Source organism: Mus caroli, unplaced genomic scaffold (genome assembly GCF_978045245.1).
Source record: "Mus caroli unplaced genomic scaffold, Mus_caroli_1 scaffold_19, whole genome shotgun sequence".
Lineage (NCBI taxonomy): Eukaryota > Metazoa > Chordata > Mammalia > Rodentia > Muridae > Mus > Mus caroli.
Genome location: NW_028227274.1, coordinates 81,108,697 through 81,134,163, shown reverse-complemented (window position 1 = coordinate 81,134,163; position 25,467 = coordinate 81,108,697). Strand labels below are relative to the sequence as shown.

The 25,467-nt window shown below is 50.3% G+C and overlaps 1 protein-coding gene across 4 annotated transcripts in view; it reads right to left on the bottom strand.

Moving 5' to 3' along the window:
- Positions 1-25,467, bottom strand: part of Znf516 (zinc finger protein 516) — a 92,962-nt gene that overhangs the window by 6,503 nt on the left and 60,992 nt on the right. For all 4 annotated transcript variants that reach the window (XM_029471882.2, XM_021150987.3, XM_029471881.2 and 1 more), the window contains exons 3-5: positions 10,905-12,359; positions 6,374-6,493; positions 4,390-4,457 (exon numbers count right to left, since the gene is read on the bottom strand). In XM_029471882.2, the coding sequence (XP_029327742.1) occupies positions 4,390-4,457; positions 6,374-6,493; positions 10,905-12,359 (1,643 nt within the window). The remainder of the gene's footprint in view (positions 1-4,389; positions 4,458-6,373; positions 6,494-10,904; positions 12,360-25,467) is intronic.

The window sequence follows — 25,467 nt, the reverse complement described above, 5'->3', positions numbered from 1 at the left end:
TTTTCAGTCCTACCTATCAGAACCTGATGCCAAAAACCCATAAACACTGGTAAACATGGGCCAAAGACTCGGATTCACAAACCCGCTCGAGCGAGCTTCCTAACTGCTGTGTGCACATGCGGCGAATGATGTGGAGTGCCTGCCGTTTGTTTTTACATTATTGTTAATTTGATTAATGGAAATATTTCTCCAGCTTAACTATTTTAAGCTAATGCTTAGAATTATGAAGAATAAATGATTAATCATAGTCTTTAAATTCTAATGATAAATCCAAACCAAAAAAAAAAAAAAACTGTATTTCACATTACAGCAAAACTCTCAACTGGGGGTGGGATTAGGAGGTTGGTTTCAAAAGTACTTACAATGTCTTCTCTTGAAATATTGTAGTGCTTGTATGTATTTGCAGTATGTGCACATGTGGTCACGCACACCATAGTGCATGTGTGGGGTCAGAGAGCAGTGTGCACGGAGTGCTTTCCTCCTTCCACGCTGCAAGCCGTGGGTGGGCCAGCAAGCACCTCACCCACCAAGCCACCTCAACAGCTGCTATTTTAACTTATAATTGTTGAACAATATAATAATGATTAAAAACTGTTTCTCTGAACTATCAGACAGGTTTTACCATGGGCCAATAATATTTAACATATAATTTTTCAAAAAGTTGGTTTTTTTCTAATGGCAAATGAGGAGGATTACAGGAACCTAAACGTGGACATGATGCAGCCGGTATCTTTAAACAAATGAAGGGCGACTCTCCCTAGAAATACGGTTTAGAATTCTCTTCCTCCTTGTGAAGGCTCATCTTCAGCAAAGATGCGACAGTGCCTGAGATGGCAGTGTCCTGAGATGGCCTGTGCCCCTCCCCCACAGTGCCCTCCCATGGACATGGCTCCTCAGCTCAGCATGGTGTCCTAAGTTTGTGTTTTAATCTTGTTTGTTACAATTCTTGAGAAATAATAGCAGTTAAGATGACAGGCCACGTGGTCACAGCTGCCTTCTACGAACTCACGCCATGACCTAAGTTCTGAGGTCCGGCCACAAGCCTCTTACCTCCTTCCTATTAGAGGCTCTGGGCACCATAAAGGAGAGGTTGGTGACCTGAGAGAGGCTTACACAGGACATGTGCAGGGAGAGACTGCACTCAGACACACCAGGAAACTAGGTCCCTCACTCCTCCAAGTTCATGTACGAGGGGGCCTGAGAGGTGACGGTGAGTAACCAATCACTTCAGAGCCCTGCCAGAGCCCACGCTGGTTCAGTCTGTCACCAGAACCTGCAGCACGCTGTGGTTCTCTAAGTCTGACATGGGAAACGGAAAGGCTGATATTCAGATACAGTGTGCACTCGTCACTTTTCCAGTCGCTATGTCAAAATACCAGACCAGGCAACTTAGGGGAGGAAGGGAATCTTGGCTCACAGTTCAAGTGTACAGTCTGCAGCACAGGGAGTCTTGGTATCAGGAGCTTGGGCAGCAGTCACACCACATGCTCTGTCAGGAAGCAAGGCGAAGGGAGGAGCGGCGGGAGGAAGGGAACCAGCACATAGCATGGTCCACCCGGTCTGTGCAGGTCAGGATCCCAGCACTCGGCCTGGTGCCATCCAGAGTTAGTGCTGCCCTGAGTCCCACCAAACCTAGCCTCCTCTCGTTACGCTCTTACAGACATACCAAAAGCTGCTCTCTCACATGACTCTGGGTCCTGTACGATGACAACATTAGCCGGGACAGTTGTTCTGCAGCTCTTTATACAAAACCTCCATGTGCTAACTGGCAAGAAGAGCTACTGGGAACTCTGTGTTCACAAGACTGCTCAAGCCAATGACTCTCCTGGATTACAAGTAAGTAGCGACTGGTCTCTCACACAAAGCAAAACCAGCACACACACACACACACACACACACACACACACACACACACACACCTCTAGGCACATCCTGAAAGGGCTGGGGGACGTGAAGACAGAGGCCCCCAGGCTGCGCCTTAGCACAAGCTGGTACTGAGAGTCCCCGTGAGCATGGCCTGTGCACACAGAGAGACAAGCGGCCCGCTGTGGCCTCTGTGTGGTCTAGCGCTGCTGGAGAGTCTCCCCCCCAGTATTTAGACAACTCTCGGTTGTGAGAGTATCTGGCAACAAAGACTCCCTTACAGTGTGTGTCTCCCGTGCCGGGGTGGGCTGCCTCCCGACAGGAGAAGAGATGCACCCCAGCTACAGTGAGACCCTTCTCCTCCAAACTCTGCATCCAGTACCTTTTATTATCCCAGCTCAGCGCCCACTCAGCTGGCCTCGAATGAGTTAAAGCTGACAGCCACTAAACATAGAGGCTGCTGCCACTCCTCCTCCAAGCTACCTGCTTACTGGAGATTCCTACTGGTGTTGCTAAGAGGCTTCTTAAACAACAGGAATTTCATCTGGAAATGGATTCGCTCTGCTCCCCTATCCCTGCCTAGGGGTGAGGACCTCAGGTCTCAGATCCCCCCTCTTTCCTTGTCGACTTCCCAATATGAATATCGATTAGCTGGTGTTAGGAAAGTTCTTGGACAGGAGCAACAAAATCCATTTCTGGCGTTAATAATGGCATAAGCCAGTTCTAGATTAACACGTCCTAAATTCACAGCTGCACTTGTGAATGAACCACAAGACCCAGCAGGAAGGAAGCCCATAGCTAATGCCCCAACTTATTAAAGACGTGTTCTCCTGACAACAAAACTCTTTAAGACTCTTACAGTTCCAAAATACATTAACAAAAATGGGATTTCCATAAAGACCCAGAACATTCTATGAAAAATAAACAAAAACTGCTTTTCAAGGTAAGGGAGGGCACAGGGGCACTGGAGCACATGACCTTAAAAATGGAATTAAACCAACTAGCTGCTGTAAAAGAAGGATAAGTCAGGCTGGGTTAAACCCAAGGCCTGGGCCACTTCTGTCCTTTCAGACAGGAGAGTTGGCCAGCTGAGGCTTCGTGGAAAACAAATGTGTGCCTGGGGCTGGGTCCACTCATCTAGCAGCTCCAGACGATCCTGAGATGTAGAGGGGCAGGGCGGGCAGTGTAACAACACAGCACCACGTTGAGAGACAGGGGTCACATCATCATCATCTACCTCTCTGTCAGAACCAGGAGGCAGTAACAATTAACATAAACACTCAGGATTAAAAAGTAACTCTGGAATAACCCAGCCCACAATCTTGGTAGGTCGTAGATAGCAGGAAACGTCTATCTCCACGTTCCCCGTGGGTACAAGCTGGAGAAGAATTAGGCACATCAAGTGAGGTCACCGGTTCTAGGAAACTGGCTGGTTATTGGCAGATCTGCCTGGTTCATCCCGCTCCAGCAGATACACTTAGCAAATGTGGGCCTTTGGTGGCCTTGGAGGCCACTTGTGAACAGGAGAGCCTAGGAGTCACTCTAGCTGTGACACCCAAAAGCAGTCCTCTAGTCACATAATCATGATCCTGTCACTGCGTCCCGCACACCTCTTGGGGGACTCTTCTGTAGCACTTGGCCATGAGGTCTGTTAAGACAGCACTGTCCAGCAGGCTCTCTGCTGGACAACCTTTCTGTTCAGCATTCTGGAGAGATTATATTCACTTGAAAAACTCTATCACTACCACAAAGGAACTGCTTTCCATGTTTAAACCACAGATTTTTACTGAAATAAACTAAAATAATCCTCAAAAGTTCCTTGATGCGTCACTATAGGCATTAATCCTTCCTGTCATTACAGAACATGGCACACGTTGGGGTCAGGCACACAGACCTGAATCCCTAGTGGTGTGAAGGACGAAGACAGTGGGAGGGGTGGAGGGCAGGCAGAAGGTCCCAGACAGTGCAAACTATCAGCCTAGGATGACAGAAAAGAAACCTTGAACAGATGGTCTGTCCTCAGAGGCACAGTCTGAACCAAGCGCAGCACAGGGCTTTGCTATGTCCCACGCACATACAATGGGGTATCTACATTCTTACGCTGTCAGGAGGTGTTAGGGGTGGCACATAGGCTGTTTTACCAGGTCATACAGCTGTGAAACATCAGATTAACATCTTGAAGAGGCATCTCTTACAAAAGAATCCAAAAGCAGTGCCCTTAAAGGAGGCAGGACGGGATTTATTCACAGGCCAACTTAGACCCACACACGGTGGAAAATAACCAAATCTTGTAATGCATTTGTCACTACTAGTCACTGCCTACTCCCCCTCCCTATCAGCCATCATGGGCAGATCTGCAGCAGCTGACAGCTAAGTGGCCTCCTGCTTTCTGGTCACCCACCAACAGCCCTGGCTGACATGGAATTAGTCCACTGCCCACATCATACACAGGTGCTTTGGCGAACCCTGTGTCCCAACTGTTTGCAGACACCACATTGACAACCAGACATGCAGCATAGGACATACTTGTTTAGGGGCATCCGTGGAGGCTGTGTGAACTTCAGAATCTCGTGGACCGTCACACTCAAACACCACTGTGGGAATAAAGGGTCTGTTAGCAGAGAGGCAATGAGATCCCTGCGCATCAATCAAGGAGGCCGTTAAGAGTGAAGGACTTTCCTAGAAGCACACAGCACCTAGCCTGCACCTGGAAAACCCCAGTTCCTCGTTATACTTACAGTGAGAGCCCTTGATAATGGCCACCTGGGGCCACTAGCATTCCTAATACAGATGCCACACCGTGGAAAGCAATCACTAGCAACATCAATTGTCAGTGTGTGGGTAAAGGGGCCTGTCTTCTGCTCTGCTGATCACGCGGCCTGTGTCACTGGGCATCAGGTTGACTTCTGGGGATGTGTGTGTGTCACACTGCTAGACAGTGTACCCATCTCGCTAAGACTCCTGGCTCTGTTGTGACACACAGGTAGCCCGTGCAGGTCTCAGCCAGATTTATACAGAGATCTGCAGGTGTTTCAGGACCTGCTGATCACACAAGGAGTCTCCATACGCATATCCATAGACTAGCTCTGCCCGTTAGGATGGGAGTCACCAGGCCATGAGTTAGAAGAAGGTCTGGCTGCCACAGATGATGGTGGCACCTGTAGCTCATTAGCATACCCATTTCTGAAGGTCGACTCTCGTTAAAAAGAACCCACACAAAAGGGTATTTCTCGAACTAAACCAAAAAGCCATGCCAGGCACTGAACGGGAGACTGAAGGTCAACTGAGAGGTAGGCAGATGATAAGTAAAGCGTCGCCAAAGCTGGAGCCTAAATATGCCCAGGGTGACAGGCAGTGGCTAGCAGAAAAAGCTCTGTGCTGGTCAGTCTGCCTCACACACCCTGGAGTCGCCTGGAGGAGAGACTCTCACTGATAAAATGCTTGGATCAGGTAGGCCATGGACATGTCTGTCAGGCAATATTCTGATTGGTAATTGATACAGGAGGATCCCGCCCACTGTGAGTGGACCCATTCATAGTCAGCTGATCTTGGGAGGAGGATACAGTCCACTGTGGGCGGACCCATCCATAGTCAGCTGATCTTGGGAGGAGGATACAGTCCACTGTGGGCGGACCCATCCATAGTCAGCTGATCTTGGGAGGAGGATACAGTCCACTGTGAGTGGACCCATCCATAGTCAGCTGATCTTGGGAGGAGGATACAGTCCACTGTGAGTGGACCCATTCATAGTCAGCTGATCTTGGGAGGAGGATACAGTCCACTGTGGGCGGACCCATCCATAGTCAGCTGATCTTGGGAGGAGGATACAGTCCACTGTGGGTGGACCCATTCATAGTCAGCTGATCTTGGGAGGAGGATACAGTCCACTGTGAGTGGACCCATCCATAGTCAGCTGATCTTGGGAGGAGGATACAGCCCACTGTGGGCGGACCCATCCATAGTCAGCTGATCTTGGGAGGAGGATACAGTCCACTGTGAGCGGACCCATCCATAGTCAGCTGATCTTGGGAATAGGATACAGTCCACTGTGGGCGGACCCATCCATAGTCAGCTGATCTTGGGAATAGGATACAGTCCACTGTGGGCGGACCCATTCATAGTCAGCTGATCTTGGGAGGAGGATACAGCCCACTGTGGGTGGACCCATTCATAGTCAGCTGATCTTGGGCTAAGAAAAGCTAATCAAGCATAAGCCTGTGAGTCAGTGAGGCAGAAAGCAAGCCAGCAATGAGTGTTCCTGCATGGTGTCTGCCTTGAGGTCTTGCCTTGACTAACTACCCTCAGTGATGAAACATGATATGGAAGTACATGCCAACTAAACCCTGTCCTCTCCGAGTTGTTCTTTTCATAGCATTTGTTACAACACCAAAATGAGACTAGGAAATACCCCAGCTGCCCCCACAACACACACGCACACACACACACACACACACACACGCACACACACACACTTGACACTGGCCAGTCACATGGCACAGGGCTGTGGTACCTGTGTGTGCCCGAAGGTGGGCCCTGAGTTGGCTGGGCTGGTGGAAACTCTTGCCGCACTCCACACAGACAAAGTCTCCCTGGTGGGCCTGTGTCCGTGGTGTCCCTGTTAGTGATGTCCCTGTCAGTGATGTGGTACAACATGGAGGAGGAGGAAGAAGAGGAGGAAGAGGAGGAGGGAAGGGGAGGGGAGGGAGAGAGGAGGACATCGTTAGTCTGTCCGACGTGTCAGTGTGAGAAGCCGTCACTGGTTGTGACACCTGTCAGCCTCGTCTTGGCGTAGCTGACAAACCAGGTACACAAGACTGCAAAGATACATAAATTACAGTGGGTCACACAAATGCCCCAGAGACACCCAGGGCTGTGTGTGCCACCCAGGGCTGTGTGTCACCTGTCAAGCAGTGTAGCCAGCAGATGAAAGTGACATCAGTGTCACACAGATGGTCTTGAGACAGCAGGAAGTGACTAGGACCAGAGCCCACTATGCCTACAACTGAATTCCCAGTAGACAGATGCAGAGCAGCAAACAGCAGCCACCTCACCATGGCCTCCTACATATCTGCCTCTAGCACAGAAAAGACATGGAGCCCTTGGCTGGCAGCAAGCAGCAGGCAGTAGCCCCCACTATAGGCTATCCATCAGCAGGACAGAGCATCAGACACCCCTCTGCCTAGCCTGGGTCCTGGGTTTCCCTCAAAGCCAGGAGCATCATGTGACTTCAGCCACCCTTGGCCCCCTTCCCTTCCCGTAACACCTGCAGCCAGGACCCCCGCTCCAGTGTGCAGGAAACCAGAACTAGAAAATGTACCTTTCTCTGTGGCCACGATTCTCTCACGTGTTTTCCTCTGCCTGCTTGCTTTCATCCCTACCACCTGACAGGTGACACTCAAGGCAAACAGAAAGGACATGAGCACACCTCCAGGACTGTCCCCTGGGTCCCCAAACTCAACAGAGAGGAGCTACATAAACCACATCCCATTCCCTGCTGTGCAGGTGAGGAAAATGAGTCTGCACGGAGAGACCTGCAGACTCTCGGGCTCTGTATCCCTGTAGACTTACTCGGGACACACGAAAAACACTGAGAATGGCCCCAAAGCCCCTGACTGATGCTAACAGATCAGCACTCAGGGTGGAGGGGAAGGTGATCCGTGGGAAAGGTCACAGGCCCTGAGTGAGCAGCATACGTCACCTGCACCCTTTCTTACTCTTGATTGGAACAATGATTTTCTACATGTGACCCTACAAATACAGGAAAGAAAAGTAAAACTGTGTCCGACTGAACAGGGCAAGCAATGGCAGAGCCATCCACAAGGCAGCAAGGCCAACTGCAGAAGGCCTACACCCCCAGAGACAAAGCCAGGCACTCGGGAGCTCAGGGAATCCCCGGCAGCAGAACTCAGCTGCCCGGTTAGCAACCCTGGACTCTGCAGGCTAGTGTCCTGCATCTGCCTCAGCCAAGGGGCTGGCGTACGGGAGCCTGTGGGTAGCCATGCTCCTCTCTAGGATGGCTCAGTCGGGAAAGTGATCTTGCACCCTCCATGCTCTACCGAGCGCAATGCCCAGGATCCTTCTGCTTACACTGCTTGCCCACCTTCCAGAATGTTCCGGGTATACCTCATGGCATCAAAGCACTTCAGCCAACCACACAGAGAGACACCAAGTGATGACCCAGACAGGGCCAACAGCTGCCCTGCCACAACACACACACTCACTGTCAATCTTCCCACTGCTGTCCCCTCCCCATGCAAGCCCTGGGATGCAGTCCCTGAACCAGCACATGCAGCCTCACACACACACACACACAGCCCCACACTAACACACAGTCCCACACAAACACATACTTCTCACACACACTAACACACACAGTCCCCCCACTAACACACACAGTCACACACACACTAACATACATCACACACACACTAACACACTAACACACACAGCCCACACACAAACTAACACACATAGCCCCACACTAACACACACAGCCCATACACACTAACATACACAGCCCCACACACACTAACACACACACACTCACACACACAGTCCACACATCTACCAGCACATTCGCTTTACTATTTTAAGGAAGGACTCTTGCTCATCACAGCCGCTGATACCACACCCAAGCTGCTGTACAATTCTGAGTTACTCAAAAATATCTTCCATTTGAACAGAAGACTCCCTTGGGAACACACAGCTGTGACCTGCTACCTTAGGACCGCAGAGTCCACAGTGGGAGAACAGCCCTGGCCACGCAGAGACACATGCAGCCTGGCATGTTTCTCACTGCCATGGGATGTGTGATATGTAAGGAGGAACACATGGCCAGAAGGTTGCTCGAAACAATGAGACATTCATGGCTGTCATAGCTTTAGTATAGATGACTTTTTAAGTTCCAATAAGGAAGTACATGCATACTATTTTATCTAGAATTACCTCTTTTCTCTGTCTGAAGTCTGTATTAGCATGTAATGCAAGCGGGTCAGACTGGAGACACAGTGACTTTTTATAACTACTGAACTAACAAACCACTCCTGTCACAGCCCGTGTTTCCAGACTCTGGGGCTGCTCTGTAGCAAGACCGTGAATGCAGTGGGGTTTGTTCTGACAAGCTGGGACCAGGCCCCTGAGGCAGCAACAGTCGCTCTTCTATGTTCTGCTGGGGTAGTGGAGGCTCCACGGCCCACCCTACAAAAGAATCGCTCAGACCATCTGAAATCAGCAGCTACTGCCCAGACACACACAGCAGCATGGGCCAGAAGAGGTGGGGGAGGGGAGCTTTTTAAGCAGGCCGTGTTTTACTGTGGAGGGCTTGCCTTCACAACCTGAGGTTCTAGGAAAACAAGCTGAAGCTATTTGCTCCCGAGGTAGTCTTCCATTCAAACAGGAGATATTTGTGAGAAACTCAGAATTTTACAGCAGCCAGTGTATGGTATCATTGGCTGCTTGGCTCACCGAGGTATACGTTGGTAGGTCAAGCGCCATACATTACAGAAGCCACCAGCGGGTAACTAGTTCAAATAGTTACTACAACATGGTGTGAACATCCGAGTAAGCTGCAAGAGGCCGGGACAACAGAGAAGAGCTGCCAAGGACTAGCCAGCCTGACAGGCGGCTCTCCCACTGTGGGTTCCAAGAGAATCTTCTCCAGAAGAATGGAGAACAGCTTCCCACCCGCAGCCAGCCATACTGCCACTTCACATGACAGAGACAATCTACAACCGCACGGGGCTGCTGGGACCAAGAACCACTCACACAGCCAAAGCTGAGAAATGGGGTAGCCTCGCCAGCCACAGACACACCCCCAAATCAAGTAAGAACCAGCAGGCTGGCCAACACCCACAGACGGAGCGCTGTTACTAACTGGGGTCCCCACAGCCCTGCCGCACAGCTCTCTAACATCTGAGGCACTGGATGACAAAGACAGCTGCTTCAGAGTAATGAAGCCACTTCTCTGTGACCAACACACCTCTCAAGGAAGGGCTAGGACCACAGGAAGAAGCAGAGAGTGGAGTGATTTGGTTTTTTGCTGTGTGATCCTGTTTATATACCAAGGCCGTCCTTGAATTTACAAATCTTCCTGACTTTATCTTAATCAGCTGTCTCTGTTCTTCCCCATGTTATACCTGCTAAGTGAAAGCAGCCTTCCACTTACATTCACGAACAGGACTGTGGTACAGGGTTACTGTATCCAAGACACAGCCAACTGGCAGGGTAGGGGGGATCTACTGGGAAGTTCTCGTGAACGCTACCGGCTGCTGAAACTGCGGACATCCGTGTGAAATGCTCCAAACCTTAAGACCTCACGCCTCGCCTCAGCTCCTGGACAAACTTACTAACATCATTGCCCCCACCACCTCCTCCTCCAGACTGCGTGTGAAAGGTTCGTGTGAGACATAAATCAATGTTGCCTTCAGATTTGGGCCACATTCTTAAACTACTATGTATATGTAACTATTCCAAAATCTCAAAGGATCCAAAATCCAGAACACAAGTGGGCCCACGTACACGGGAGACTTGAGCAGCACTGCTGTTGCCTGTGAAGAATGACACAGAAGGAGGGATGGGGACACCGTAAGTACTGCTGGAGGACTCAGAGACAGCTCAACCCTCAGTTCTTTATGCATACTCCCATTTCCTGCAAGACCCTGCCTGCAGGGTACTGTGTATACGCCTTCTGTATTATTTATACACAAATGAAAGACGTACACGTCCCTTCAATAGACAAACACAGTGGGCATGTGCACCAATGTTTTGTAAGTGACGGGTCATGTGGTCAGGTCTGTCTGCTTCTGTCAAGTTGCAAAACAGAGCAAACACAGGAAGGGGACAGTCAAAAGTTGCTGCCTGCTGCCTGCTGCCTGCTGCCCCAGACACACAAGCTCTGGAGAGGGACACCTGTTGAGAGCTAGGGTAGCCAGGTCAAGAGGAGGCAGCGACTTGCTGGTATGTGCCCTGATGGCTCAGGTGAAGAAGGTAAGCACACTGTGACCTTCCAAGCAGCCAGGGAGGAGGGAGCCCCCCCTTCTTACCTCTGTGCTCGGGCCCAGGGCTGCTGACACCCCAGCCCTGGTAGAGGGTGGCGAAGTCCTTTGGAATGTACGTCTTAAAGATACTGAGGATGTCCAAGCGCTTCTCCTGCCCCTCAGCTGCCGGCTCCTGCTTGGCGGAGTTTAAGGTGGGAGGCGCACCAGGTGGGGCCTGCAAGGCCGCCTCCCCTCTGGACCCCGCTGTGCAGGTGGCTAGTGTTCTCAGCTCCTGGGCCGCCTTCACAGGGGGTTCTCGGGGAGGTAGAGGAGAGCCTCCTTCACCTTTCAATGGAGGCTGACCCTGAGGCTGAGGACTGAATTTGGCTTTCAGAGAGTCTGGGGCACTGTGCTTATTCGGAGGGGTAAAGCCAGTCCCCACTGCTGGGCCCCCAAGTTTCTCCACTGGTTTGCTATTGGCCGAGGGCTGGGCACCAACACGGGTTATCACTGAGGGTGTGGGGGTGGTACTTCTGCTGAGGCCCCCACTGCCTGGGGAAGGTGCCAACCTGGAGCTGCCCTCCTGTTTGGGTTTGGCCAGGGGCCCCTGCACTGCAGCGCTGGGAGGCTCCTGGCCATGTCCAGCTCTGGTCTGTCGATATCCATCGGGGCCAGAGGCCCACAGAGCACAGGGGCCCCCGGAATGGCTCTCCTTATTCTTAGGCATGCTAGCGGCTTTTGTGGTCACCCCGAGGGGAGAGGAGCTGCCCTTTGATCCTGGCGCCCCACCTGGCACCTGGGTGCGGGCAAAGCGAGAAAGAAGCAGGGGCTGGCACTCTTTGCCCCCAAGAGCAGGTGGAGGGCCTGTGCGCCCACTGCGAGTGAGGAAAACCAGGTTGCTGCGAATGCTCTTGTGGCCACTGGGCTGAGTCCAAGGAGGTGCGACAGAGCTGCAGCTGACCCTGTGCCAAATGCGCTTGTGCATCCACAGGACCTCGGGGTAGTAGGTCTTGTGGGTACAGTAAGGACACGGGTGAATGACCAGGGCCGCCTGCAGGGAGCACGCTTCTTTACCGCTGGGCTCATCCCTGCTCGACCTCATGCTCAAGTCCAGAGGGACCAGGTCCGGGGCGGATGCCCGCTTTCCTACCCCGCAGTGCTCCTTGTGCAAATCGGACAGCTTTTCTTTAGAATGCCCGGCCTGGCTGTCCAAGGTGTGCTGCAGGCTAGTTATCTCCATGCTCGCAGGGAAATCTACCCGGTCAGTAGTGCTGGGCACCTCCTGCTTGGGGTGAAATGCTGGCATCTTTAGGTCAAGAGAATATCTATGCTGCTCGGGACCCTTGGCGGTCTCTCTGCTGCTGTTTTCAAGTATGGACACAGACGGCATGGCGCTCCCCACCTTGGGCTCGCTGATGTCTTTTTCTGGCAGGTTATTTCCAAGCTTGTGACTCTGGTCTCCGTTGGAGAGTGCTGTGGGTGTCACCTCTCCAGAAGAGCAGCAGTGGCGAGGCTGGGCCCCTGCAGGATGCAAAATGTAAAAGGGAAGTTAACCACTTCTCAGGAGGTGCTGAGGCTGGGGGGGTGGGGCGCGGGGGGGGGGGGAACGGTGGCTGAGGTGGAAGGCTGGAAGGGAGCCTGCCTCATCTCAGGACCAGGGCCTGCATTGCAGGAAGGATGTGCTGGGGTTGGGTTTACTCTTAACAGATCTGTCAGGAATGAGCCACACAGAGAGAGCAATACTCTACCAGACAGACTGTCAGTTTTCAATGAACTAAAATGACCCAAAGACAGGCAAAGGACTCATGCTATCTTGTTACATGTAGCTACCCACCACTACTGATTCAAGAGAAGGTGACTGGTTATACTTAGAGACCGAGAGCTGATAAGAGGGCTCTCGGGGTAAAGTCACTTGCTACTGATCCCTACATCCCACACAGTAAGCAAGAGGAACTCCAGGCCCACACAGTTTAGGAGGAGGACACTGACTCCCACAAGCCATCCTCTGATCTCCGTGGGCCTCCTGCAGCATGCGTGCAGTTCCATACACATACACAAATGACAGTAACAACTTTAAAAGAAGTTAGCAAAGGGGTCTAACTGTAACCACATGGTACTCTGGACGCTCTAGAACTCTCTACAAGGAGGGCACTATGCTATCTGTGGTCACCACAGAGAATTTGTGGTAAAAGCCAGCAGGGAGGCCCCCATGACCTTGATAACACAGAGCAGGAGTGAAACAGTTTCCAGAGCCCCAGTGCCAACCTCTGACTCTGCATCGTGAAGGTCAATTTTCAACTCTAAAATCTTGATATTAAGTCCCCTTCGAAGGCCTGTGCACACACGCGCATGTATACACACACACACACACACACACACACACACACACACACACACACGGGCTCTGTTACTCTCTCTACCTCTACAGTGCCACCTATGGTCACCAGACAGGTGAGCGAATCCTGGGTGTAGCCCTAAGCTTGGGCGCCCACTGCTCGTGGGGAGCTCAGTACACTGGCAAGAAGGATAGACTGCGGGCTCCACACCCAGCCCCCTGCCTAGAAAGGGCCACGTGCTGGCTGTTGACCACCACGGTAAGGACTAGGCTCTGCTGTTAGTACTGCAGTGAACAGGACACGGCTCAGCAAAGCTTCCTTTAAATGTGAACTGGTTTATTCACACCTGGGTCTGAATCTTCAGGAAGTGCCCTGCAAATGTCCAAGCCCTCTCTAGGCAACACATGGCTCTTTACCACCAATGAGACCATGGTGGTCTTTAGCTCACAGCCCTCACCCTTAGCGCACACTGAGATGGTGGGATGCAGGTATATACGCGGTTCTTTTAAAACGTTCTCTGTGTGGTTTTGAGAGATTCGTCATGGTAATTTTATCATAAAACTATCTCAAAGGACTCTTTGTCGGGTAAGAAAGCAGTCATCACAGAAGGTGGGGGTCCCAAAAGAGAAGGAGCAGAGTGTGTGCCCTGTCCAAGGAGATGGGGGTCGGCGGACAGTCTCCTAGCAACTGTGCCAGAACATGGAGGTCAGCAGAGCTATGCATTGGTAAGATGGGGGTGGGACAGCCACAATCCCACTCTAGTCAGCTCCAAAGAGCTGGCTAAAGGCTCCTGAGAGACAGGAGCCTGTTCTTAGCGCATGCTAGAGTGGCTCAGAAACCACACTACAGATACCATGGCCATAAACCTGAATGCAGACACCATTCGACTTTGGGCAAACAAGAAAAAGGGGGGCGGGGACATGAAGAAGTTGAACCAGGCTTCTTAAAGGTGATGGTAAAGACTCAGGCTGCACTGGGGGGGAAACTGACACACACTTGTGATGGACACAGAAACCACAGCTCTCCACAGGAACCCCAGAACCATGGCTCCTCGCAGCAGGGGCTTTGGAATCGGGACCGTGAAAAGATCCTTAAACCGTGACACCCTGAACTGAGTAGCGGCCTTCTGTACACCAAACAAAAGCATCCCCCTCTGAGTTGACTTCCATGGGGCATTTAACCACAACTGAGGTGGAAGCCAGAACGATACAATGCTGGTTCCAGTTCTCTCCTTCCTGGGAGAGACCAAGAACCCGAGTACTTAGTGTTTCCGAGTCCAAGGCATCCGCCATGACTGACATTTGCTTTGTGTAACCAAACACTTCTCAATAGTGTATTGTTCAATTTCAGGGGTTTGGCTCCACCCGTCCTGAGTGACTAACCTTCTTCCAACAACAGGACGACCAAGGAGAAGACTCTCTCTCTCTCTCTGTGTGTGTGTGTGTGTGTGTGTGTGTGTGTGTGTGTGTGTGTGTGTGTGTGACACCCCAGATTCTCAGCTCAGACACAGAGGCAGAGAGCAGGGTCCACTCTGGCTCGGCACGCATGAGACACGCAGGGCTTGAAATCATGGGTTCCCAAGCAGGTGGAGCATAGCCACCGGCTCACCTCAGTGCCACCAGGTTGGGGACACATCTGTGCCTCTTGAGTACTCTCCATGACAACAGAGCACACAGAGGTCCCTAAGTGGGTTACTCGGTACATTTGTATACTGAGTCCCTGACGCATATGTGGACTTGGCTTGCCTAATACTCCGAACAGCCAAGGGCTAGAATTGCTCAAGGGGGAGGGGGGGCACTAGTGGCTAACAGACACGTCAGCACAGACAAAAACATGGTCAGCAACCATCCCATGCATGTTAGTGGTGTTCTTCCTGAGGTACGGTTTTTAAGTACTAAACCCTGTGTTTGGCCCATGTGTGGTGTGACTTCCCTCAAGAGAGTTCTAAACTGAAAATTCAGGAGATAAGGCCTGGACACGCTGGGGCTCCAGGCTTGGGGTCAAGGACAATGTGGCTGACTCAATTAGGCCAGCTAAGATGCACATTTGTGGAACCTCACCAAAGAGGATGACAAAATGCCACACTATACACACACCCACACAGAGCCTCACCCACCCACACAGTGTCTGAACACACAGGGCTCCACCGCCTGACCCATCCATGACCACAGCAAGGAACAAAGGCCAAATCCTTCACTGCAGCACAGCAGGCACAAGCCTGGAAACTGACGGGGTAAAACTACAGAAGGGAAACAGAAATACCAGGAGGAGAGAGGGAAGGCTAGAGTGTGTGCCGTGTGAACCACCCCAGACTCCAAGGGCAGCACTAGACAGACACCTGCCCTGAGAGGTTCAGATCAAACGAAAGGCGTTCAGGCCACAATCCTGGAGAACACAACCCCAGACCTCATGGCCTCAAACAGTGAAACCCACAAATCATAATCTCTATGATATAAAACTCCAAACAGCTTAAAATTCTGAAACATCAAAACCCTAAAACTTTTAATTCTGGGTTAAAATTACAAACTGCTGAGGGCCAATGAGATGGCTCACTGTTGAGTCAAGGGGCTCTAAGTAAAGCAGGCCGCTGAGTTCAATCCCCAGAGACACTCGAAAGGAGAAAGTGAGATCCATAAAGCCATCCTCTGGCCTCCACATGCGAATCCCATAGCATGTGCAGAGGCTGTACACGCATGCACACAAGCGTGCACACACACACACTGTCCTCCAAATGTGAATTCCATTGCATGTACAGAAGTTTTATGCACACACTCACACACACACACAGAGACAGAGAGAGACTTAAAAATCTAAAAACAAACAAAATAGCCTAAAAGACATTTATTTACAGTCTCAAAGGAGGATTTTTTGTGAGACATATAAAAACATGAGAGAACACTTTAAAGACCTCTTTCTACAACAACTCACGTCATGAGAATCTGTATATCTATGCATACTCGTAAGCTTGGACATCAGGGTACACTAGGGCATGTTATAAGCATACAGACCATGTTCACTAAGAAATAAATCCAAGAGTGCACTGTGTGATTCCCACAATGGTCACCACTGCACCAGAAACTGTCCCCTCACATCTGGAGAGAGAGAATCTCTACAACACAGACTAACAGGCACTCGTTTCCTCCCTGGCCAAGGAACATTCAGGATCATTCACGCACTCCATGTGTTCAAAGTGAGTTCTGCATTAAAAAGTTTTGTCAACTTTGCAAAAAATGCATTAACCCAACCTGAGCCCCTAAGGCCTTCATACGATGGATGGATCTAGTTCTGGGAACAGCGGAAGATTAAAACAGCTGGTGAATGACTAAAAAAATAATGGTGGCAAAACCCCACGGGGAAACTGAAAAGGAAAATCCAATCTGGAGTGGCCTGGGCGGTCCCGCCCACAGTCAGGAAGGAGCCATCATGGTGTCTCAAGTCCTGAATGTGTCCACAGGGTTGTCTCACTTGGAGAACAAGGCTCAGCTTGGAAGGCAGACTCACAGATCCACCACTCGGCCTGTCGTGATCTGATGAAGACGGGCAGTCAGACTCTGCCCTGCAGCCAGGCCTCTACCCTGTCTTGGGCTAATGGTGTGAAGCCCCTGCTCTGAAGGTCACTGAGGGCCTGCCTGGTCCTTCTATTCTCTGAAATACACATTTGTTAAAAGTTACCTGTAGCCAGGCGGTAGTGGCGCATGCCTTTAATCCCAGCACTTGGGAGGCAGAGGCAGGCAGATTTCTGAGTTCGAGGCCAGCCTGGTCTAGAAAATGAGTTCCAGGACAGCCAGGGCTATACAGAGAAACCCTGTCTCGAAAACAAACAAACAAACAAACAAACAAAACAAAAAGTTACCTGGAACAGAATAAAGAGGAAGATGTGCAGAGAGGCAAGCAGGTCAGTTCCTTTTATCTTCTCTGGGGGTTTTGGAGTTTTTTGTTTTTCATGATTAATTTTCTCTATGAGACCCTGGATGTCCTCAAACTAGCTCTGTTTTACTGTTGTTGTTTTGGGTGGGACTTTTTTGGTTTTGGATGGTTTGCGTTTTAGTTTGGTTTGGTCTGGTTTGTTCTCTGTTTTTAATCTCCCAGCCCATCCTGTGTTCACACCTAGACCCTTGATGCAGGCACGGGTTTCAGGAGCAGGTGCTCTGACCCTGCTCGACCACTACAATCACCTGAGTTTCTCCTTTGGAAGTTCTGATAAGAACAGACCTTTAAACTTCCCTCCCCTATCAGGAAGTGCCTGTCCCACCTCGCAGGACAAGGCCAATCCCTCTCCAGAACTTGGTTCTTGTGCCTCAAAGAGCTATGTCCCAAGGAGTTGTAGTTTCAGGAATCCTAGCACTGACGAGTGTCATTCTTACGAGGAGGCTGAGAATTTGAGCTGGGGGCCTTTAGACAATGAAGAGTGTGGTGGTTTGAATGAGAACACCCCCTGAAAGAGAGAGGCACAGTTTTCAGAAAGCACTAGAAAGACCAGGACTGTTAAAACACACAGGGAAGAAAATGGCTGGTACCTGGTCACCTGGATGGCTGCAGTGGATGTCGTCTGACAGCCTGGTGACCCTGGTGACCTTTTGTTGGTCTATGGAGTCAGTCTATTCTGAGCAGTGTTTAGCCCTTATTTCCAGCCCTAGTCTCTCAGTGACTAGAACCCACCCTTATGAGAGAGGCCCCATGTACTTTGTATCCTCCACCAGGGACTCCATTTTTATGCTTATTACAAATCCTCCTTAGGCCTCTGCCTGAGCACTGTGTATCAGTCCGTGAAATACACTCTTCTTACAAAGGTGACAGGTGCTCGGCTCCTTTGTGCAGAGTCCCTCTGTAACCTCCCCAAGCTTACATTGTCAAGTAGACACTGCCCAAAGTTTTACCATGCTTAAATGTCTGAAACAAAAACAAAACAAAACTTAAACGTCAATCTCTAAGTTCTGACCTAGCACCTGCTCAAGCGAGCCAACCAAGTTTCACCCTTCACCTCAAGGATCAATTCCCTGACAGCCTGACACTTGCAAAGTCACCCCAAGGCCCCGACAGGCTCATAGCACTTGGTCCCTAGCTGGTAGAACCATTTGGGAAGGACTAGGTCTGGCCTTGTTGGAAGAGATATGTCTGTGTTGGAGGAGTGTCCCTGGGAGCAGGTTTTGAAGTTTCAAAAGGTCTCATTCTTCTAATGTGTCCCCTCTGTCCCTGTTTGTGGTTTCAGCTGTGCCTCCCAGCTGTTCTGCTGCTGTGCCTGTGGCTCACTGCCACACTTCCTAACTGTGCTGGTGATACAACTCTAAAAGTCCAAAATAAACGTTTCCTTCTATACAGCTGCACTGGTCAGGGTGTTTTTGGCAGCAATAGAAGAGTAGCTGGTCCACCAATATCGGCACCCTAGAATGTGTCTTTTGGGAGCAAAGTTCAGCCATCATCCAGGAAGGACAGCACACTCCTTTGTGGAGGACACAGACAGGAAGGTGCAGCTAAGGGGCCACATGACAGCAAATGCATGACTGTACATGTGTATGCATGTTTGGGAGTGTGCGTGTGCATGCTGAAGGGACTCTCAGGTGTTGCTCCACAACTGTCCTCCTTCTCTGTCAGGGCCTCAATGACCTGGAAGTCACCAGCCAGGCTAGAGGGGCTGCCAGCAAGCCCCAGGTACCTGCCTGTCTCTCCGTCTCCAGAGCTGGGATGGCAGGTGCACACTACCACAGCCAGGTTCTTATGTAGGCTCTGGGGATCACACTCAGGCCCTCCAGCTTGCACCACGGGCACTGTACTGACTAAGCCATCCCCTCAGAAACGGACACAGAGGCTCCCACACCGAGTCTGAAGCAGGACAGGTCACTCTCCTGGGGATGGTGGGCAGCAACTGCAGCACATGAACAATCCTTACAGAACAGGCCAGTCTCCATCCACATAGTGGGCTAGTGTCCTCCCTGCATGCCCTGTGGCTCAATGAGAGAACAAGGAACAAAGCAGCCTGGTGGGTCTCCTGCCACCCTGAGGGAAAGGGGAAGCTGGGCCCATAGCATAGCTTTGGCATCAGATCCTCAAACAAGCAGCAACCAACCAGATGTTACAGCAAAAATGTGCCTTGGGCTGGCTCAGTGGTGCCAGGAACCTGCCAAGCATCTATATCCACGGACAGACAAGTGAGGCAGCAAAGACTGAAACTCTAGCGTAAAGGCCCCAGGAGAGCAAGCCTAGGTCATCAGCAACTCCACAAAGACTCAGGCTCACAGCAATCAGGGCAGGTTCTCGTCTTTGTCCCCTGAAGCTAAGAGCAGGAGTTTCTCAGAACACAAAGAACATAGATTGCCCCCAGAAGACCAGGGGACAAGGAAGGACAGGAAAGGAGAGCCAGTGTTGACAGCAACACATGGCCACCAGGACAGCATAGCTCAAGAGAAGTCCACCCCACACCAGGACAACTATGCCTCAAGTACCTGAGCCCCTCAGCCAGCTAGGCCAGTGCGTGCTTGCTTGCCAAGACATGACAGGAGGTCTGCGAAATGTGTGTGGGAGAGAGAGAGAGAGAGAGAGAGAGAGAGAGAGAGAGAGAGAGAGAGAGAACTGTAGTGGTTAATCTTGGCTGACCACATCTGGATTAACTAAAGCCTAAGCACCTAGGAGGAATATTCCAGGTTGAACTATCTGAGGTGGGAGACCCACCCTCAGCTTGTGGTGGCCGCTTAGACATAAAGGGTGTGGAGGGAGGAAGGCGGCAGTCTCTTCTCTGCCTGCCCTCACTCTCGTCCATGTTTAGCTTACCTGAGCCATTCCTGGTGCTAGAACCTGCTTCTTCGGGATTCTAGCATGGACTGACAACTGGCCAATCTCAGGGCCTGCCTGGGACTCAGCATTGGCCTGGGACTGCTGGGTCTCAAAGACTAAGCAACAACCCAGTCCTTGGTCTTCCTACCAGGAGACTGCGGCTCGTGGACTATTGATAGCCTGTGAGCTGCTCTTAGAAAGCCATATATATGGGGGGGGGGGGGCTGTTAATGCACACACACGCACACTCTCATATGATACATGTGTGTGCTCATTCTTTCAGTCATGCTCTCTAGAGAATCATAAATAATACAAGTATGAAGGACACCCCGCGGCAGCCCTGAGAATGGAAGCCACAGCCTCCCTGAACTCCCAAGGGTCAAGCCCAGCTCTCCCACGCAGACCGTCTGTCTTACTTAGGGCAACTACCACCGTGGTGAAACACTTCGGCCAAAAGACACCCGGAGAGGAGAGGGTTTGGCTCACACTTGCACATGACAGTTCAGCATCATCGAAAGCTGCCGGGGCAGGCGCTGAGGCACAGGCCATGACGGGGCTGTTCATTGGCCTGCTCCCCCTGGCTTGCTCAGCCTGCTCCCTTTCTTTCTTTTTTTTTTTTAACATTTATTTATTTTATGTATATGAGTACAATGTTGCTGTCTTCAGACAACACCAGAAGAGGGCATCAGATCCCACTACAGAGGGTTGTGAGCCACCATGTGGTTGCTGGGAATCGAACTCAGGACCTCTGGAAGAGCAGTCAGTGCTCTTAACTGCTGAGCCATCTCTCCAGCCCCCCACAGCCTGCTTTCTTATAGAACCCAGGACACCAACCCAGGGCTGGCACCACCCACAAGGAGCTGGGTCCTGCCCCATCAAGTAGTAGTTTAGAAAATTCCAAACTGGCTTCTATGACTCAGTTTTACAGAGGCATTTTCTCTACTGAGATTACCTCCTCTCAGATGACTCTAACATTGGCCAACTTGACATAAAACTAGCTGGCTTACAAACTAAAAGCCAGCTCCTTGAATGCTGCCTAGTCCTGGGTCAGAGTATCTGCTTCAGAGACCATGGGAGCTTTCACCCCTGGGGCTGTACACACAGTAGAGTAAGAACTGTAGCCTCTGTGTGTGTGTGTGTGTGTGTGTGTGTCCCCGTCCCACTTATGTCTGAACCTACTCTGCCCCCAAATGATATGGAAGGGTCCCAGCCCTTTGAGAGTCGGTTCTGAGGTACAAAAAAAGGAAATGCAGAGTTTCGGAACAGACACATTTACCAAGTCAGACAAGAAAAGTTTAAAGCTTAAAGCATGAGAAAATGTTTTCGAAAACCACCTTGTGAGCAACAACAAAATCGGAGGCACCTTGAATGTTAGCAAAGGCTTTCTGCTACTAAAGAGCAGTCTGTCAGCCACAAAATACAATCACATCCTCCCAGCCTAGAGCCCACTGAGTCCCCTTCATGGAAACCACACACCGCTGCTTTAAACCGGAGCCACCCTAAAGTGAACAGAACTTGTAGTCCTTTTCCTGCTTTACCCCGTTGTCCTTTATGCCTTCCTGGGTCTCCTAACCCTAAGGGCCAGCTCCAACTGCATCTGGGGATGTGAAACGAGGAAGGAACTGGAGAATGGTTACATCTCAGTTCCTGATTAAATAGCAGCATCCTCATGTAGAAACGCTAAGTTGGCTCTGGGCGTGTATCGATCCTTAAGTGGAGGGAGCCTGGCAAGAGAACTCTGCAGTAACTGCTGGAGGAGGTACGAGTCAGTAAGGAGGAGCAGAAAGCCCACTGCAAGCCCAGCATGCAAGCCTGGCCCACCACACTGCACAGGAAGGAGTGTGCACCGGATCTCCTTTGGGCCAACTGCAAACACACTATAAATACATGTGTGTGCACCTGCATGGAATGTTTTAGGAGAAAAGGGACAAGGAGATTAAGAACTCAAAGGAGAGGTGCTGCTGTGCCTTCTAGCCAACAAGGGTGACATACGTGTAGCTCAGCATGAATGTGGCTTAATAATGTTCTGTGGTAATATATACTTCTCCAACACAAAAATCCAAAGTCTCTATGTTGTGTGTGTGTCTGTGTGTGTGTGTATATATATATATATATATATATATATAATGATCCTTTTAAAATATAAAAGAGATCTAGATTACATAGTAACAAAACCTTGAGGCTTAAAATACAGCACGTGTCTGACTGGCAGACAAAGTCCATTTCATAACACAAGCCTTCTGTGTTCTGGAAATAAAGGCAGACAGTGCCTCTCAACAGCTGCCCCATGGGATCCTGGCCAGTGCATTGTGTTGTCGTGGCCACTAGGTGGCGCCTGTGCCCAATTTATGATATGCTCTCTATCCCAGTGCGCCATGTGTGCCCTGCTATTTTAGAATACCACAGACAGATTCCTACTTCTGAGCAGGTATTCATTAGCAGAAAGCATACCAAGTGCTTAACTTATAAGGTCGCCAAACACAATGATTTCTTTTGAAACGGTTCTGTAGATCTTGCAGTGCACTGTGTGGACTTTTATCCAAAGGTCTTAAAATACCTTAGTTTTTGTTTCAATATTCATTAATATTGCCAAACATTAAAACACAGGGGACTTTAGCAACATATTTGAAATACCTGAAAAAAAATAATTTAAGAGAGATAATATATCCACAGACTATGCATTCAACTTTGAAAGTGTCTATTTTTTTTTTTTTTGATGAATCCAGTTTGATGAGTTAGAAACCTGCTTTGACTATTCTACTAATTCAGTAACTAACACAATTCCTTAGGAAAGCAGATCATGGGTATACTAAAGCCAGTCAGAACTGGCACCTTCAGCCAGAGACTAAGATCTCCTATAGTCTCTGGATTCAGCTATGAAGATCCAAATCCCAATACTGCAGAGCAGGGTTCACTTCACCCTTGTCACCCCAAGGACACAACCGACCCTAGGAAGGAAACCTGTGTCCCTGACAAACCACTGGGGACAGAATAAGGAAATCCATGTGGGGAATAAGAGAGTCTGTGTGGAAGGCAAGCCTGTGGTGGTGAGATGGGGGCTGGGGGGCGGGATGCTGCAGGAGTCTCCACAGATGGGGTTAACATCAAGGACAAGCCAGCCAGCAATGGGGCCACCCTCTCCTGGCAGATGATCATTTTAGCCAACTCAGGCAAGATGAAGAAGCTGCTGGGTGAGGGGGAAGGGACCCAGAGACCCAGAGAGAGACCCAGAGCCACTGCTCTAGGGGCACAGAAGGAGAGAGGACGGGAGGGTTGCAGTAGTCAAGGTATGCCCAGAGTTTGTCTGGTCCGTTCACCAAGTTCACGCCCACAGAACTTGCTCAGTGGCAGAGCGACTTACTCTTTGGTACTGTCTGTGTCTTCTCACAAGCTGTAGAGGCCCTGAGTCGGCCTGGGAGCCGTGCAGAATTCTGAGCATTTGCTAGCTAACCCCACCCCACCCCACCCCACCCCACCCCACCCCAGGTTAAAATGTCTTTACAACCAAAACAAATCAACACTCCACCATGCCCGTGCTTCTTGGGTTCTCCCCAGGTGTGGTGAGCTCCTGAGACATGAACTAGCCCTTGACTAACATGGCTTACAGGGCTGTAAGCAGAGGGACCGGGCCTCAGAAGCCAGACAGGCTGAACAGCTTTCCTGGTTAGGAACCTTCTCTGTTCAGAGAAGCGGGCACTGTATAATACAGGAGCCACTGTTAGCAGGGATGCCGGCCCGCCCTGGGTCTCCCAGGTCCAGGTTCTGTTCTCATCAAAACCCTAATGTCTGGAGCTTTGGCACTCCACGTCACTGCTCAGAGAAACTGTCATATGTCATGCTTTTAACTTAGTCAGGTTTTCCCAAGTCACAGCTGCTTCTGGACTACAGCAAAGGAGCTCAGTGCCACACACAGGGAGTGACTGCAGGACTCTTCCCTCAGGTGCAGTTCCCTTCCTTCCTGTCTTCTGTTTTAATGAAGACAGCTGGTTCTTCCCTTATAGATCTTTATTCAAGTTGGCAGCCCACTTTTGATTGTCTCAATTTTACAAGTCAAAAACATACAAGTTTGGTTCCCAGGATGCCTCAGAACCCTTGGGAAAGTGGTGAACACTAGAGATGCTCCACTCTTCAACTCTGCTGTGTGCACACAGATCTCTGTGATGGTTTACCAGAGATCCATGGCCAATCAGAAGTCCCAGCCTATACTGTAAGCTTCCAGGGTGCAGTCAGTTCTATTCATCCTACTAGATCCCAGTCCACGCCTCATGACCCCTCCAAGAAGGCAAAAGTCAGCCTGCTCCAGCGGTCACCCACACCACTTATCGTGGCTGCCTGGAGGTGAAGAAATGATTACCGCAGAATGCTCAACTCACACCGTGCTGGCCTAGCAGCCAGTGTCAGGAGACCACAGAGACCAGAGAGGCTGGGAATCAACACACTGACAAGCAGGCTGAGTACCTACCCTCTCCGTGAACCCAACACAGACGCAAAAACGTTAAGCAATACGGATGGCAGTCCACTGATGCCCATGTCCCTTTTGTCAGAAAGCTAAGTATTTGCATGGAAGCTACACAATCATTCAGCATGTTGCTGGTCATTGCTGATGGTCCGCAAAGGTTCTGAGATGGGAGCCATGTGTCACCTCTCAGAGAAGGATGACGCAATACAAATGTAGAGTTACTTTCCCCAAAGCTTTCAACCAGCGGCCAGCGTCCACAGTGAGGAGGGAGATCAGGAGTACAAAGAATTAACTGAGTGCGTGCATGTGTGCGTGCACATGTGAGATGTGTGTGTGTGTGTGTGTGTGTGTATATCTACACACACACACATCAAATACCCATCTGTCTGTCCATCCATCCATCCATCCTTACATCTGAATACAACTCCACCAACAGAAACAGCTTCAGGACACCAAGGTCAGAATGACCATCAGGGTGGCTCTCCACTCTACTTCCTCTGCTCAGATACGCTTTGGTTATAAAAACTAGTTTTTTATATATGCAGAGAGAGATTAGAAATACTAGACTAGATGTCTGATGATCAATTTTCACTATCAAAGACACTTACATAGACTTTCATTATCAAAATTTAAATGTATTTTCCAAGCTAATAACATTCTACATTTTGTTTGTTTGTTTGTTTTTTGTTTTTCGAGACAGGGTTTCTCTGTGTAGCCCTGGCTGTCCTGGACTCACTCTCTAGACCAGGCTGGCCTCAAACTCAGAAATCCTCCTGCCTCTGCCTCCCAGACCTTTATGTTTTTAGCCCAACTAGACCTACTTATTAAAGTTATTTAAAATGAAATAAAAACATTCTACATTTTAACCTTACCATCATAACGATGTCTGGGTTGACTAAGGTCTGAATGAGAACTGAGGTTAGACCCCTGGCACCCACATAGGTTAGTGTGTGAGGGGAAGAAGGCAGACAGCAAGAGGCAGGTCAGCCAGCCCGGCTGACCCCAACAAGCTTCAGGTCCACTGAGACTGTCTCAGACAAGAGAGGCTGGAGCATGGTCAAGGAGA